Genomic DNA, 12,484 nt, shown 5'->3' with positions numbered 1-12,484 from the left:
GAGGGGTGTGGGCGGAGCCTAGGGAGGCGGGGAGAGGGCGGGCTGAGGGGTCTGGGCCAGAAGTCTAGTTGTGATTGGTGAAGACCACGTGCTCTGGGCGTGGCCTAGGGACTGGGCGGGGCAGTGTTGCTGTTGGGGCGGAGCTTCGGCGTGGGCGGGGCAAATCTGGGGCCGGCCCCGAGAGCTGGAGCCGGAGGCGGAGACGTGGTTGGCGGGGATCAAACGCCCTGGGAGGGGTCGGAACTGGCGGGGGCGGAGCCGAGCGGGCGGGGGCGGTGCTGGGTCGCGCCGGGCCTGGGGCCGAGGCGGCGCGCGGCTCTGACAGCTGAGTCGGCTCGCGGCCTCCCGCCCCCTCCATGCCCGGCCCCGACCCCGACCCCGGCCAGGCCGGCCCAGGAGCCATGAGCCCCGGGCTGCTGATGCTGCTTGGCAGCGCCGTCCTGGTCGTCTTCGGCCTCTGCTGCACCTTCGTGCACCGCGCTCGCAGCCGCTACGAGCACATCCCCGGGCCGCCGCGGCCCAGGTGAGCGGGGGGTGGGGGTGGGGGCAGGGGCCTGGATGGGGCGCTGGAATGGGGGGATCGGGGAACCGCGTCCAAGCTGGCATCCGGGCAGGGGGTCCAACCTTGCCATTGCGCGCGGGCGCTTGGAAACCGCGGCCAGGAGAGGGGCGCTAACTATTCTTAGTAACAAATTACTCACAGCCGCAGCAGCTGCTCGGCGCCCACCGCGCTCTGCTGGGCCCCGACAACGTGATGGTAGCGACAACCCTGTTAGGTAGGCGCTATTGTTACCCCATCGTTCAGACGAGGAGACTGAGGCGCGCAGAGGCAAAGTCACCTGCCCAAGGTCACACAGTTGGTAAGCCTAGATTTAAACCCGGGTCAGCCTGGCTCTTAAAGTGGGCGCTCTTAACTTTGGGACTTGGATGAGGTCACTCAACCTGGATTGGGGTACACTGTACTTTGGTTACATTCCCCCCCTCTTTTTTTTCTCCCCTATTTCTGTCCTGGTGTCTCCTTTTTGTCTTCTCCTTAGCATTTCCATTCCATCCTCCGCTCTCACCCCCATTCACGTTCCCTCCCCCCTCCCCACCAGAAGCTTACCTTTCTGAAGCTTAAATCAAACGTGTTGTTTCTTTGCTCCAGAAGCTTCCCATCACTTTAGAACTAAATCAAGTCCATTCTGTAGCCAGCAAGGCCCCTGCTGAGCTCTCAGAACCTGCTCCCCACTGTGCTCTCCCCTTGCTTGCTCACTGCTGTCCCCAGTCTTTCTGCACCCACCCAACCCAGCTGCGTCCCTCCTCCAGGGTCCTCCTGTCCCCCAAGCCCACCTCTTAGCTCCAAACTCCTCAGTGGGGCCCTCACCCCCGAACTTACCTCCTTTCCACCTGTTGACTGTTCACCTGTTGACTGTCTGTCTCCCCCTTTAGAATGTGAGCCCTGGGAGGGCAGGGATCCTGTGTGTTCACAAGTGTATCCCCAGCGCCTGACACTTTGCGGATGCTCAATAAATATTTGTTGACTGAATGGATAAACCATGGTATTAGAACACCCTTTGTAAAACCTCAGGACGCCAACATTCTGGAAGGCACCCACCTCCAGTGCAAGCCGGATGCCCTGCCATGAGAAGCCTGAGTCCCTGTTTGGTGGGTTCAGGAAAGATCTCTGTGACTGGGGACACAGGGAGGCAACTGTTCCCCCTGGTGCCTCTTTGTCCTCCCAGGTGCCCTCTCCCAGCCTTTTCCCTTACTTCACAGCTGTGTTTTCCCCTCCTTCTAGATGATTCTTCCCCAGCCTTCTAGGCTTGTCTTAAATGCCAACTGTTCAGGGAGGCCCTACCTGCTCCCACACCCAAATATATTATGATCATTTTATAAAGTCACCCAAATGGTGCAACCTCTTGTCTGTCTTTCCCGTGGGCCTGTGTCTGTCTTGTTCACTGCTGTGTCCCTGACACCTAGCTCAGTAGCATCTGGTCCATGCACAGTAGACCCTGGATAAACTCTGATTCAAGATGGATGGTAAAAGTCTCTTGCCAGTTTGGTTAGGTACACTGTCACCCTTTCAAGTTTTCAAATCAGCCATCAACAGCTTGGAACTGTGAATTATGCACTCATTCAGATAGGCCTCCTCCTGACTTGACCTTCTGGTAAACCCAAGTGCTTCAAACACTGCAGGCCCGGGCCAGTCTCTGTGTCCTGAGAAGACACAACTTAAATCAAGCCCCTTTCTGCTACTCTCCCCCCCATCAATTTTTTGAAATTGCAGTTTAAAAAATAAAATTAGGTATGTGTAACATGTACCCCTTTAAAGTGTACAATTCGGTGCTTCTTAGTATAGTGACAGAGTTATGCAACCACCACTGCTGGCTCCAGACATTTTCATCATCACAGAAAGAAACCCCATACCCGTTAGCTGTCACTCCTCATCCCCCCGAACTCCCTGACAACCACTAATTTGCCTTCTGTCTCTACAGATTTGCCTGTTTTGGACATTTCATATAAATGGACTCATACAATATGTGGCCTTTGTGTCTGGCTTCTTTAGCTTAGCAGAATGTTTTCCAGGGTCATCCATGTAGTAGCATGTGTCCACGTTTCTTTCCCTTTTATGCCTGGATTCTCCCTGAGATCTTACACTGCAGAATTGACATGTGACCTACAGGGATGCGGGTGGGTGGGTGGAGGGGTGGGAGTAGGCTGAATATAATGTGGGTTGGGGTCTTTATTCTAATGAGGTCAACTGAACAGCACATGTGCAAAAGGTTTTGCATTAAAAATTGGTTGCTGGTCAAATACAATACTGCACTAAAGGAAAATTCTGGAACCTCTTTTTAGTACAAATCAGATGTTTTGGCATTCAAAGTTTGGGTCCCTAAGCCATGACTGGCAACATCACGGTTGACAAGAAATCTTTGTGTGTATTGAGTTTCCAGTAGTGGCATTTGCCCCTTGTGCTTTGGGGCTGTGCCAGCTTGTAGGCAGGGAGCCATCTTCCCTGCAAGAGGCAGCTGCTGTGTTCTCCCAGCCCCACTCCTCATCATCTTTATTCTTCAGGAGTCACCAGGATGCCCCCTCCTCCACGATGCCCTCCCTGATCGCCCCACTTCTGTGTGCTCATTACAAAAAACATCCTACTGCAACAATCCATGTGACATCTGAAAACACAGACCTCATGTTCAGATCCCACACAGACACTGTAGCTTCTGTATTGTCACTACTCTGAACTTCCTTATCAGCCCCACACCCTCCCACCCCCCACCCTCCAGTGTGGGATGACTGTAAACTTGACAATGAAAAGTCTCTCTCTCAGTTTTTATTTTGTAATAATTTTTTTTCAAAACTCCTGGGTAGCATTGGTTCTCTCTGCCCTCTCCTACTTGCCCAGGTGCCAGGTGTGGGGGCGGTCTGGCAGTTGCTGGAGGGTTCCCAGCAATGGTGGAGACCCATGGCTGACTCTGTTGGGGGGGTGCATCCAGTGGATTTGAGGTGTCCAGCTGAACACTCACCCCCACCGCCATCCCTCTGGCATGAGGTAAATTCATGGCCCCTCACTCTCGCTTCCAGTGGGTGGCCCACCCCTGAACCATTTCGTGGGCTCCCTGCACCCCTCTGGGTGGCCTCACAGTGGGCGCTTCAGATAACTTCTGCTCCAGTAACTGTCCCACACTTTCTCTGCCCACTGGAAACCTCAGATTCCCACGGTGCCCATCGCGGGATTATCAGAAACTAGGCTTGCTGGGCACCAGGCAGGGGAGGGGCATTTTTGCCCGCCCCTCCCTCCCTCTCTGGGCTGCTCTGCCATGTGCCGTCTGCTACCAGAGGCACACCAGGTGGGCTTCTGTCTGCCCCTCCCGGTGCCAGGAGTCTCCCGGCCTCTCTTTCCTTCAACCTCACCTGCTTGTTTCTGACGCCTGGTCTCAGCGCTCCGTTTTCGCTCCTGTAGGAACAAGGAGGAACGGGCCTTAGACGCCTTTCTTGCCTGGCCGTGGGGACCCCGTGCCACTCCATGCCTTTTACCTTCTTGAGGTGTCGCTCATCTTCCTGCCCAGGTGCCTTTGGACTCTGCTGCTTAGGAAAGAGACTATCAGATAGGTCTGGGGAGGTGAGGAGGGTCTAGACTCTGTTCTCACTCAGGGGTCTCAAAGCTGAAAGCCTTCTCCCCAAACATGCAACTTTGGGGAGTGTCCAGGGATGCTGGATTATTCTGGAAATGAAGCCAGTGATGTCCACAGTCCATCTCGCTGCAGGTGGCGTGGTGTAAGTTCGAAGCCACTCACCTCGAGTGGGTTCAGCGGCCCGCTGACCTCCCTTCCGCCCAACCACTGTTCTCGCCTCCTACTTCCCTGAGCAAATGAGCTGCCTGACCGAACTTCCTTCCGGGTTTCTGCCGTGTCATAGCGGCCGCCTGCCCTGTACCCGCTTTGCTGGGACCTCAATGCTCCTGGCCAAGGACACCCTCCCCTCCCCTGCTCAGCAGCCACCGCGTTGCCCCTGTCTCTTCTCTTATCACTCTTCCTTCTCTTCTGCATCGTTCCTATTTTTATACAATAGGCCATAAAACAAACCTCTTCCCCCTCATTCCCTCCAGCTGCTGCCCCCCCCATCCTGGCTTTGCACCCCCGCAGCGACACCCCCTCCAAAGCCTGCCTGTTGGGGCCCCCTGTTCACCCTCCCCTTCTCTCTTGAATCCCCCACCCCTTGGGCTCTAACCCTCACTTCTCCACCCAGTGGGTTTTGGCTAAGGCCCCAGTGACCTCCATGGAGCTAGGCAGCTTGGTCCGTGCTTGATGCTCATCTTGCCTGGCCCCTCAGCAGCCTGGGACAGGGCCAGTCCCTTCCTACCTCTTGGAGCCTGTCTTCACAGGTTTCCCCTCTCTGTCTCTGCCTCCCCACCTGGCAATTCCTGCCCAGTCTCCCTGGCTGGTTGTCCCCTTCCTGCCTGTCCCCCCAACAGCGGCTCACTCTTGTGCCTCTTCTCTGCACCCACCGCTTGTGGACTACCCGTCTGTAAGCCTCACTTCTTTGCTGAGGACTCACACTGATATCTCTAGCCAGGAGCTCTTCGCTCAACTGCAGTCTCAGGGGACTGCCTGCCTGCAGCCCTTCCACGTGAGATGGGCAGCTCCAAGGCTGGCTCCCAGTTTCATCCGCTTGTCTCAGGCTGTTTGCCAGATGCCCATCCTGAGGCAAGAATTGACGTTTAAGCAGTCTGGGGAAGGTGATCCTGGTGGGGTTGGAGAGAGAAGGTCAGAAGCCTAATAAAGCAAGTCACCGCTGGGGGCAACTGAGATGCAACCCCCCTTGAGAACTCTGGGAACCGGTGGTCCCTGCCCGGAGGTGGAGGGAGAGGGGATCACTGATGGAGGGCTGGTCTAGGGGCTGCTGGGCTGGCATTTCCAGCCTGCCCCTCCTGCAGGCAGAGCCAAGAGAGCACAGAGTAGGTCTCGGGTGCTGGCCTTCGGAAGCCCCCACCTGCAAGGACAAGGGCAGGGGGCGGGCATGCAGTGTTTGCTGCCACTAGCAGCTGCCTCCTCCCAGTCCTCCTCACCGTGATGAGTGGCAGCCCAGTCAGTCTCCCAGTGGCCCAGGCCCAAAGCCCCGGGTCACCCCTGAGCCCCCTCATGCCCCACGTCCAGTCCGCCAGCAGGTCCCCTTGGCTCCACCAGCTTCATGCATTCAGCGTCTGGCATCTCATCTCCACTTGCAGCCCCTCACTGGTGCCCCTGCCTCCACCTCTGCCTGCCCTGTTTACTCTCCGCCTTGCAGCAGGGAGCACGGTTCGTTTAAAACCCAAGCCACATCCCGTCTCTGGTTCTGCTCAAAACCCTCCCGTGGCCTCCACCTCAACAAGGTCAAAGCAAAAGCTTGCATAACAATCCACAGGGCTGCACATGATCTGAACCCCATCCTTGGCAATCCCATCCTGTACCACTTTCCCTCAAGCATTCTGCTCCAGGCACACCTCAGCAAGCATGCTCCTACCTCAGGGCCTTTGCACCTACCATTCCCTTTGCCTGACATGCTCTTCCCCCAGGTACCTGTGTGGCTGAGTTCCTCACTCCTTGCAGCTCACATGTCACCTTCTTAAAGTGATGTTGCCTGTTTAAAATAACCCTCCTACATCCATCCCCAGCTCTCTTTATTTCCCCCAACTCTGATTTTTCTCGCATCTGACTTCCTGTTTACTTACTTATTTGTTTATTCATTCTGTCTCCCCAACCAGGAGAATGTGAATTCCATGACCCAGAAAACCCCAATTGCAGTTTTATTGTCACCCATTCTGGAAGCTATAGTAAGTGAACTTGGCGGGAATAAAGTTAAACAGGAGACAGGAAATCACCAGTACCTTGAAATGTGCCTAAACCGACACCAAACAGGCTTGTTTACAATCTGGTTATCACACTGCTGAGTTAGCGTGCCCAAAATATACCCTGGTGAGAAGGGCTGCAGGGCACCCGGGTACCAGCCATGCACCTGGGGCCAGGTGACTTCCTTTTCCCAGGCTCAGTTGCCCTGCCTGTTTTCTGGGTTAGTAACAGACCTGCCTCCAGAAGGTGTGAGGAGTTCAGACAGTCAGGCTCAGCACGGTGCCCAGCATTTAATAAACGCCAGTGAGTGTCTCAGGTTACCCCCACTGTGCTTCAGTTGACCAGTCGTGTCTGACTCTCTGCGACCCCGTGGACTGCAGCCTGCCGGGCTCCTCTGTCCTTCACCGTCTCCCAGCGTTTGCTCAGACTCATGTCCACTGAGTCAGCGACACCACCATCTCACCCCTGCCCTCCTCTTCTCCTTTCCCCTTCAGTCTTTCCCAGCATCTGGGTCTTTTCCAGTGAGTTGGCGCTTTGTATCAAGTGGCCAAAATATTATTCCTCATGCCAGCTCCCAACTTCTGCACCAGGGAGATGGTTTTATTCTTCTACATCTTTCTAAGAAAACTTCTGGAGCCAGTCAGACTGGGATTTGCGTCCTGCCTGGTGACCCTGAGCCAGGGCTGTACGTCTCCATGCCTCAGTCCTCCCATCTGTGAAGTGGGCCTGATCACACCGACTCCACAGGGTCCTCTGGGGAAGGGAGCACTCTTTGATGGTGACTTCCAGAGACCTTAATGTTTCCCATTTCTTCTAGTTTCCTTCTAGGACACCTCCCCTACTTTTGGAAAAAGGATGAGGTTTGTGGCCGCGTGCTCCAAGATGTGTTTTTGGACTGGTGGGTCCTAACTTGGTATTTGTTGCTCCTACCCCAGCCCCCACCCCTCATGGGCCCGCTTCCCCCCACCCCGAGTCCAGCACACACTCCCCTCCCCGGCCCAGGCCATTCTTACCCCCAGTAGTTCCTCTTCTAGGTAGAGAGGCAGGTTCATACAAAGCAGGTTCAGAAGGCAAGCTCCGGGAAGTCCCAGTAGTCCAGTGGTTAAGAGTATGTGCTTCCAATGAAGGGCGCGTGGGTTCTATCCCTAGTTGGGGAACTAAAATCCCATTTGCTGTGCGGTATGGCCAAAATAAAAAAGAAGAAGAAGAAGGCAAGTTCTGCCTTTAGCCAACTTTGCATGGCTTTAGACCAGCCATCAGAAGCTCTCTGAGCCTCAGTTTCTTCATCTGTAAATTGGGTGGGTGTGTATGTTACAGTCATTGGTGTTTGGGGTAGGATTTTACATTTCTCAAAGCCATGATATTGCTTGATTCCCAGCACAACCTTTTGGGGCAAAGGAGAAGAATAGAAACACTGTTTTCATGGATGTGGAAACTGAGGCCAGAGGGGAATGCAATTCAGCAGAGTCGACACCAAGGCAGAACCTAGGCTCCAGACCCCTCCTGAGTGCCCCCCACCCCTTGGATGGGACGCCCTGTTTCTCCAGCTGAGCCTGGGTTGATCTGATGACGTTCACATCTCTGGTAGTTGACAGCCTCCTTCTCATCACTTTGGTTTCCAGGGCTAAGAAGTACGGGCCCGTCGTGCGGGTCAATGTCTTCCACAAAACGTCGGTCATCGTCACAAGCCCTGAGTCAGTCAAGGTAGGAATCAGCGTGGTTTCAAAGGACAGCCTGCCCCTTCCCTGGTTGGGTGCAGGAAACGCTACCCCAGGGACTGTGGGAGAAACATTCCAGAGTCACATGAATCTGGGCTGGTTTCCCAAGGATCCCAAAGGGAACAGCATCTTCCTTTCTAACCGCCCACCTTTTGTTGGTAGCGGTGGTGGGGGCGGGGGGCGGTGGCTCCTAAAAGCAGAGCTATTTGGTGTGGACAGTGAGTTGTTGTTAGACTCTTCTGGGTTGGGAACTGGTACACATTCGTCTAGTTAGTCCACCTCTCTTCGCAGCTCCTTCCTCTGTGAGCTGGGGTGATAACCCCTCTCTTTCAAGGCTCTGATGAGAATGAAATGTTGATCCATTTTTTGAACAAATAAAGGAACAAATAAAGGATCAAAATTCGCTTTAGCATGCACTTTTCTGTGTATGAACCCATTTCTGAACCCATGTAATCGGTAGGGACTCTTTCTGGTCCTCATCTTGGAAGCGAGGAAACGAAAACAGGCAGCATTCGTTGGCCTGTAGAATGTGCAGGATCACGACTGCCATGTTGGCCATCAGATAGTCTGCTTTGAAGTTGGCAGAACTGGGGTCTGCCGCCAAACTGGCTATGGAACCTCGGACAATTTACTTTATCATTCTGGGCCATCGTTTCCTTGTCTGTCAAATAGGGATGCTGCTGCTCTCACAGATGGCTATAAGAATGGAGCTGAAATAATGTGTGTGAGCCGTCCAGCCCATGCTTGGTGACAGCAAGTGCTCCGTAAATGATGGTGCTGTTATTCTCCTAGCGGGTACCAAGCTGACTTGCGGGTGCGGTGCTCTGCTTTGAGAGTGGCTGTGGTGATTAAGATAAAATACAACCCTGTGTCTAGATCACGGGACACGTGGAATGACCATGATGTCTCTAACAGAACGTCAAAAGTCATTTTTTTTTTTAAAAAAAAACCTCATTGCAAATTCAGACACAGTTTAAGACTTTTTAAAGCATGCTACCAAAAGCCATACACAAGACCATGATGTACAATGAGAAAAGAAATTAAAGGATATATATTAACATGATGAATTACATTGACTAGCATTCAAGTGTTAAACCAACCTTGCATTCCTGGGCATGATACAATTTGTTCCTGGTTATATGAGCACAATTTACACATCTTTTGTTAAGAACTTTTGTTTCTATATTTGTCTAGATCCCTGACTTTGGAATCAGGTTGCTAGGCCTCATAAGATGAGTTGGGAAATGTTTGCTCTCCTCTGTTTTTTGAAAGAGTTTATATAGGTGTAGTGTTATTTCTTCCTTGAATGACTGCTAGAACTTAGCAGTGAACTTAGCAGTGAAGCCATCTAGGCCTGTCATTTTGTTTAAGGGAAGTGTTTTCTGTTTTCTTTAAATTATACTGTCAACTTTTTAAGATTGATATATGGCCATTCGGATGTTTTATGTTTTCTTGAGTTTTGTGTCATTTAAGGAATTTACCTAGTTCTCCTAAACTGTTGAACTTCCTGGTATAAAGTTGTCTGCCGTGTTTATTTATTATCTTTATCATGCATGCTAGCTCTGTGGTGGGGTTCTCCTTTGTTCCTGAGAATAGCAATTTCAGTTTTATCTTCTTGAACAGACTAGCAAGAGGTTTTATTTTCCCCCCAATCATGTTAGCTTTATTCCTTTAAAGAGTGCGGGACTTCATCAAATTGCCTGAATTCAAATCCTGTGTCCACCATTTACCATGTCTGTGACCTTGGGCCAGTTTTTCATCTAGATGTAAGAAGAGCATGGAAATGCCACCCGCGTCTCAGGGATGATTGGGCATTAAATGAACAGCAGGATGCTGTTGTGTTCTGGCGCTTACAGAACACCTGCTGTGTGCCAGGTGCCATTCTCCATGCTTTTCATGTAGAACTAATCTACTCTCACAGCAGTCCTACCAGGCAGGCGCTCTCCTGATTCCCATCTTGTAAAATATAAGGAAACAGGGGCAGAGGAGGTAAGTAACTCACCTAGAGTCATAGTTAGCAAGCAGTAGAGGAGAGAGATTTGAGCCCAGATGCAAATTTGAGCCAGCAGAGTCCACAGCCTGAGCTGTCAAAACCTGGGCAGTGTTCCCCAAAAGCTGTTTGCTGACGTTACTGCCGCTACCATCCTGCTCTTGGTGAGGAACTGGACCCTTCTTCCAGGAAGCCTTCCTTGACTTCCACGGTTAGGTTGGCACTAACAACACTGAATCTTTGCTGAGTGCCTCTCCTGTGTCCTAGAAGCCCTCCCACCAGGTTTTCCCTGTTTTTATTCTGGTTTCAGAGCAGCCCATGCCTTTTCTTGTTTTAGCCACCGTGCAAGGTGGTGTGGTGTGGGCTTCTGGCTGTAGGCTCCAGAGCGTGGGTGTTGGAGTGAGGAAGCCCCCTCCCCGACATCATTCCCCAGCTGTGTGACCACAGGCAAGAAATCCCTCTGCCCCTCTGTGCCCCGCTTTCCTCATCCCGGAAAGACAGGGCTTCTAGAGGAAGCAGGTGAGATCCCACGTATGGATGCTCCCACTGTAGTTGGCACTCAGCTCAGGGTGACTTTTTGGAGGTGTGTTTCACAAGAGCCCAGAAAACTGCTGAGTCCTCTGCAGCCTCTCATGGGGGCACAAACTCATGTGGCTTTTCTGGGGTATTTAGAAGTTCCTGATGTCAACCAAATACAACAAGGACTCCAAGATGTACCACGCGATCCAGACTGTGTTTGGCGAGAGGTAGGATTTGAGGGGGGTTCCGGGGGGGAGTCTGGGGGAGCCCCTGGCTGCTAGTGGAGGGCCCACAGGGTCCAGAATGGTGGATGTAGCCTTCAGTCCCAATACCCCGGCTGCCAGGCACACGTCAGGGGCCATCCGCGGTGGCCACCGCTCTTGTCATCAGCACCTTCCCTGTCCTCCTTTCCTCTCCAGCTGGGAATAGGGGGGTCACTGAGGTTGGGACACACAGTCACCCCGCTTCTTATGTATTTGTTATGGGAAATTCACATCACATAAAATCTGCTTTCTTAACCACACTGGATTTGGTACATTCTCCACGTGCATAATTGTCACCACTGTCTGGTTCCGGTACATTCTCATGACCCTGAATGAAAGGTGAGCTGACCCCGTCAGGCAGTCAGTTCTCATTTCTCCACTGCGTTTCTCACATCAAGCGTCTGTCTTCTCTCTTGCAGGCTGTTTGGCCAAGGCTTGGTGTCCGAATGTGACTATGAGCGCTGGCACAAACAGCGGAGGGTCATGGACCTGGCCTTTAGCCGGAGGTGAGCATAGCCGCAGATGGGTCCCAGCAGTGTCATGGCTGGTTGCTCAGAGGCGGTGCTGGGCTCCCAGCCTGGGTGGGCTTGGAAAAGGTGCATCTTCATTGGAAGGGGTCTCACTTGGGCTGAAGGGAGAGAAGAAGGACACAGCATTACTGATCAAAGAGAGAGAGAGACAGGCAGGCCTGGGGGTGGGGGTGGGGGGCCGGAGTAGAGAGGCCCCCATGAGGTTTGTGAGCATCAGGGGCTGAATGACCTCAGTGCCCAGAGGTGTGGGGGTCCCTGCCCACCAGCCGCTCCCCTAGTTCAGATCTCATCTCTCCTCATCTGGACTTCTTCATTTATTGTTGGTTTCATTTGAGGGTAACATTTTTTACTTTAATTTTCTGTTTTTTAAAATTTTATATTGGAATATATTTGATTGACATTGTGTTAGTTTCGGGTGTTCGGCAAAGTGGATCAGTTATCCATACGCACGGATTCACTCTGTTTTAGATTCTTTTCCCATATAGGCTGTTACAGAGTATTGAATAACCCACAATCCATATTCAAATTTTGTCGTTTGTGTAATGACAGCTGTTTTTCCCTTGTCTAGGATCTAGTGCTGGTTCATGTGTTGTATTTAGTTACCATGTCTCTTTAGCCTCCTTTGTTCTAGAACAGTTCTTAGTCTTCCTTTGAATTTCTTGACCCTAAGATTACTGGCCAATTTTGCAGGATTTCCTTCAACTTCGTCTGCTGCTTCTTGCTCCATAACCCTCAGGTTGTGCCTTTTTGACAGGAATGGCCCAGGAGTGACGTTGTGTCCTCCTCAGGGTGTTGTATCGGGAAGCTGGTATTGATTTGTCCCTTTGCTGGAGATGTTAACTGCTCCCTGGCTTAAGAGCTTCTATTTAGTATGTAATCTGTGTGACGACCGCATTAACCTTCCCACTTAGAGTTTTATCCCAGCCTCCTCCCTGGCCTCTGTGCCTCCTGCCTCCCTGCGGTGCATCTACCTCCCCACCCTGGGGAGACCCTGCTGACTCAGATCTGACCATGCCTCTCCCCTGTCCTGAAGCCTCCAGTGGCTCCCTATGATCTGAAAGATGAAGGTCAGACCTCACCCGCCTCAGCCTGCTCCTGAGACCCCGCCAACCTTCGGACCCTCTCTCCTCCAGTTTTATGAACTGCTGGGTTC

General features: G+C 52.4%; 1 protein-coding gene across 1 annotated transcript in view; it reads left to right on the top strand.

Moving 5' to 3' along the window:
• Positions 1 to 218: 218 nt before the first annotated feature.
• Positions 219 to 12,484, top strand: part of CYP46A1 (cytochrome P450 family 46 subfamily A member 1) — a 28,131-nt gene continuing 15,865 nt past the window's right edge. Inside the window, exons 1-5 of the mRNA XM_055417640.2 lie at positions 219 to 523; positions 7,129 to 7,209; positions 7,934 to 8,015; positions 10,692 to 10,765; positions 11,221 to 11,307. Of these exons, the coding sequence (XP_055273615.1) occupies positions 357 to 523; positions 7,129 to 7,209; positions 7,934 to 8,015; positions 10,692 to 10,765; positions 11,221 to 11,307 (491 nt within the window). The 5' untranslated portion in view covers positions 219 to 356. The remainder of the gene's footprint in view (positions 524 to 7,128; positions 7,210 to 7,933; positions 8,016 to 10,691; positions 10,766 to 11,220; positions 11,308 to 12,484) is intronic.

The sequence above is a fragment of the Moschus berezovskii genome, chromosome 21, assembly GCF_049115385.1.
Source record: "Moschus berezovskii isolate FMDL1 chromosome 21, NW_MosBer_1.0, whole genome shotgun sequence".
NCBI classification, from domain to species: Eukaryota; Metazoa; Chordata; class Mammalia; order Artiodactyla; family Moschidae; genus Moschus; species Moschus berezovskii.
Note: the sequence above shows the minus strand (reverse complement) of the source record. Positions and strands in the feature narration are given on the sequence as shown.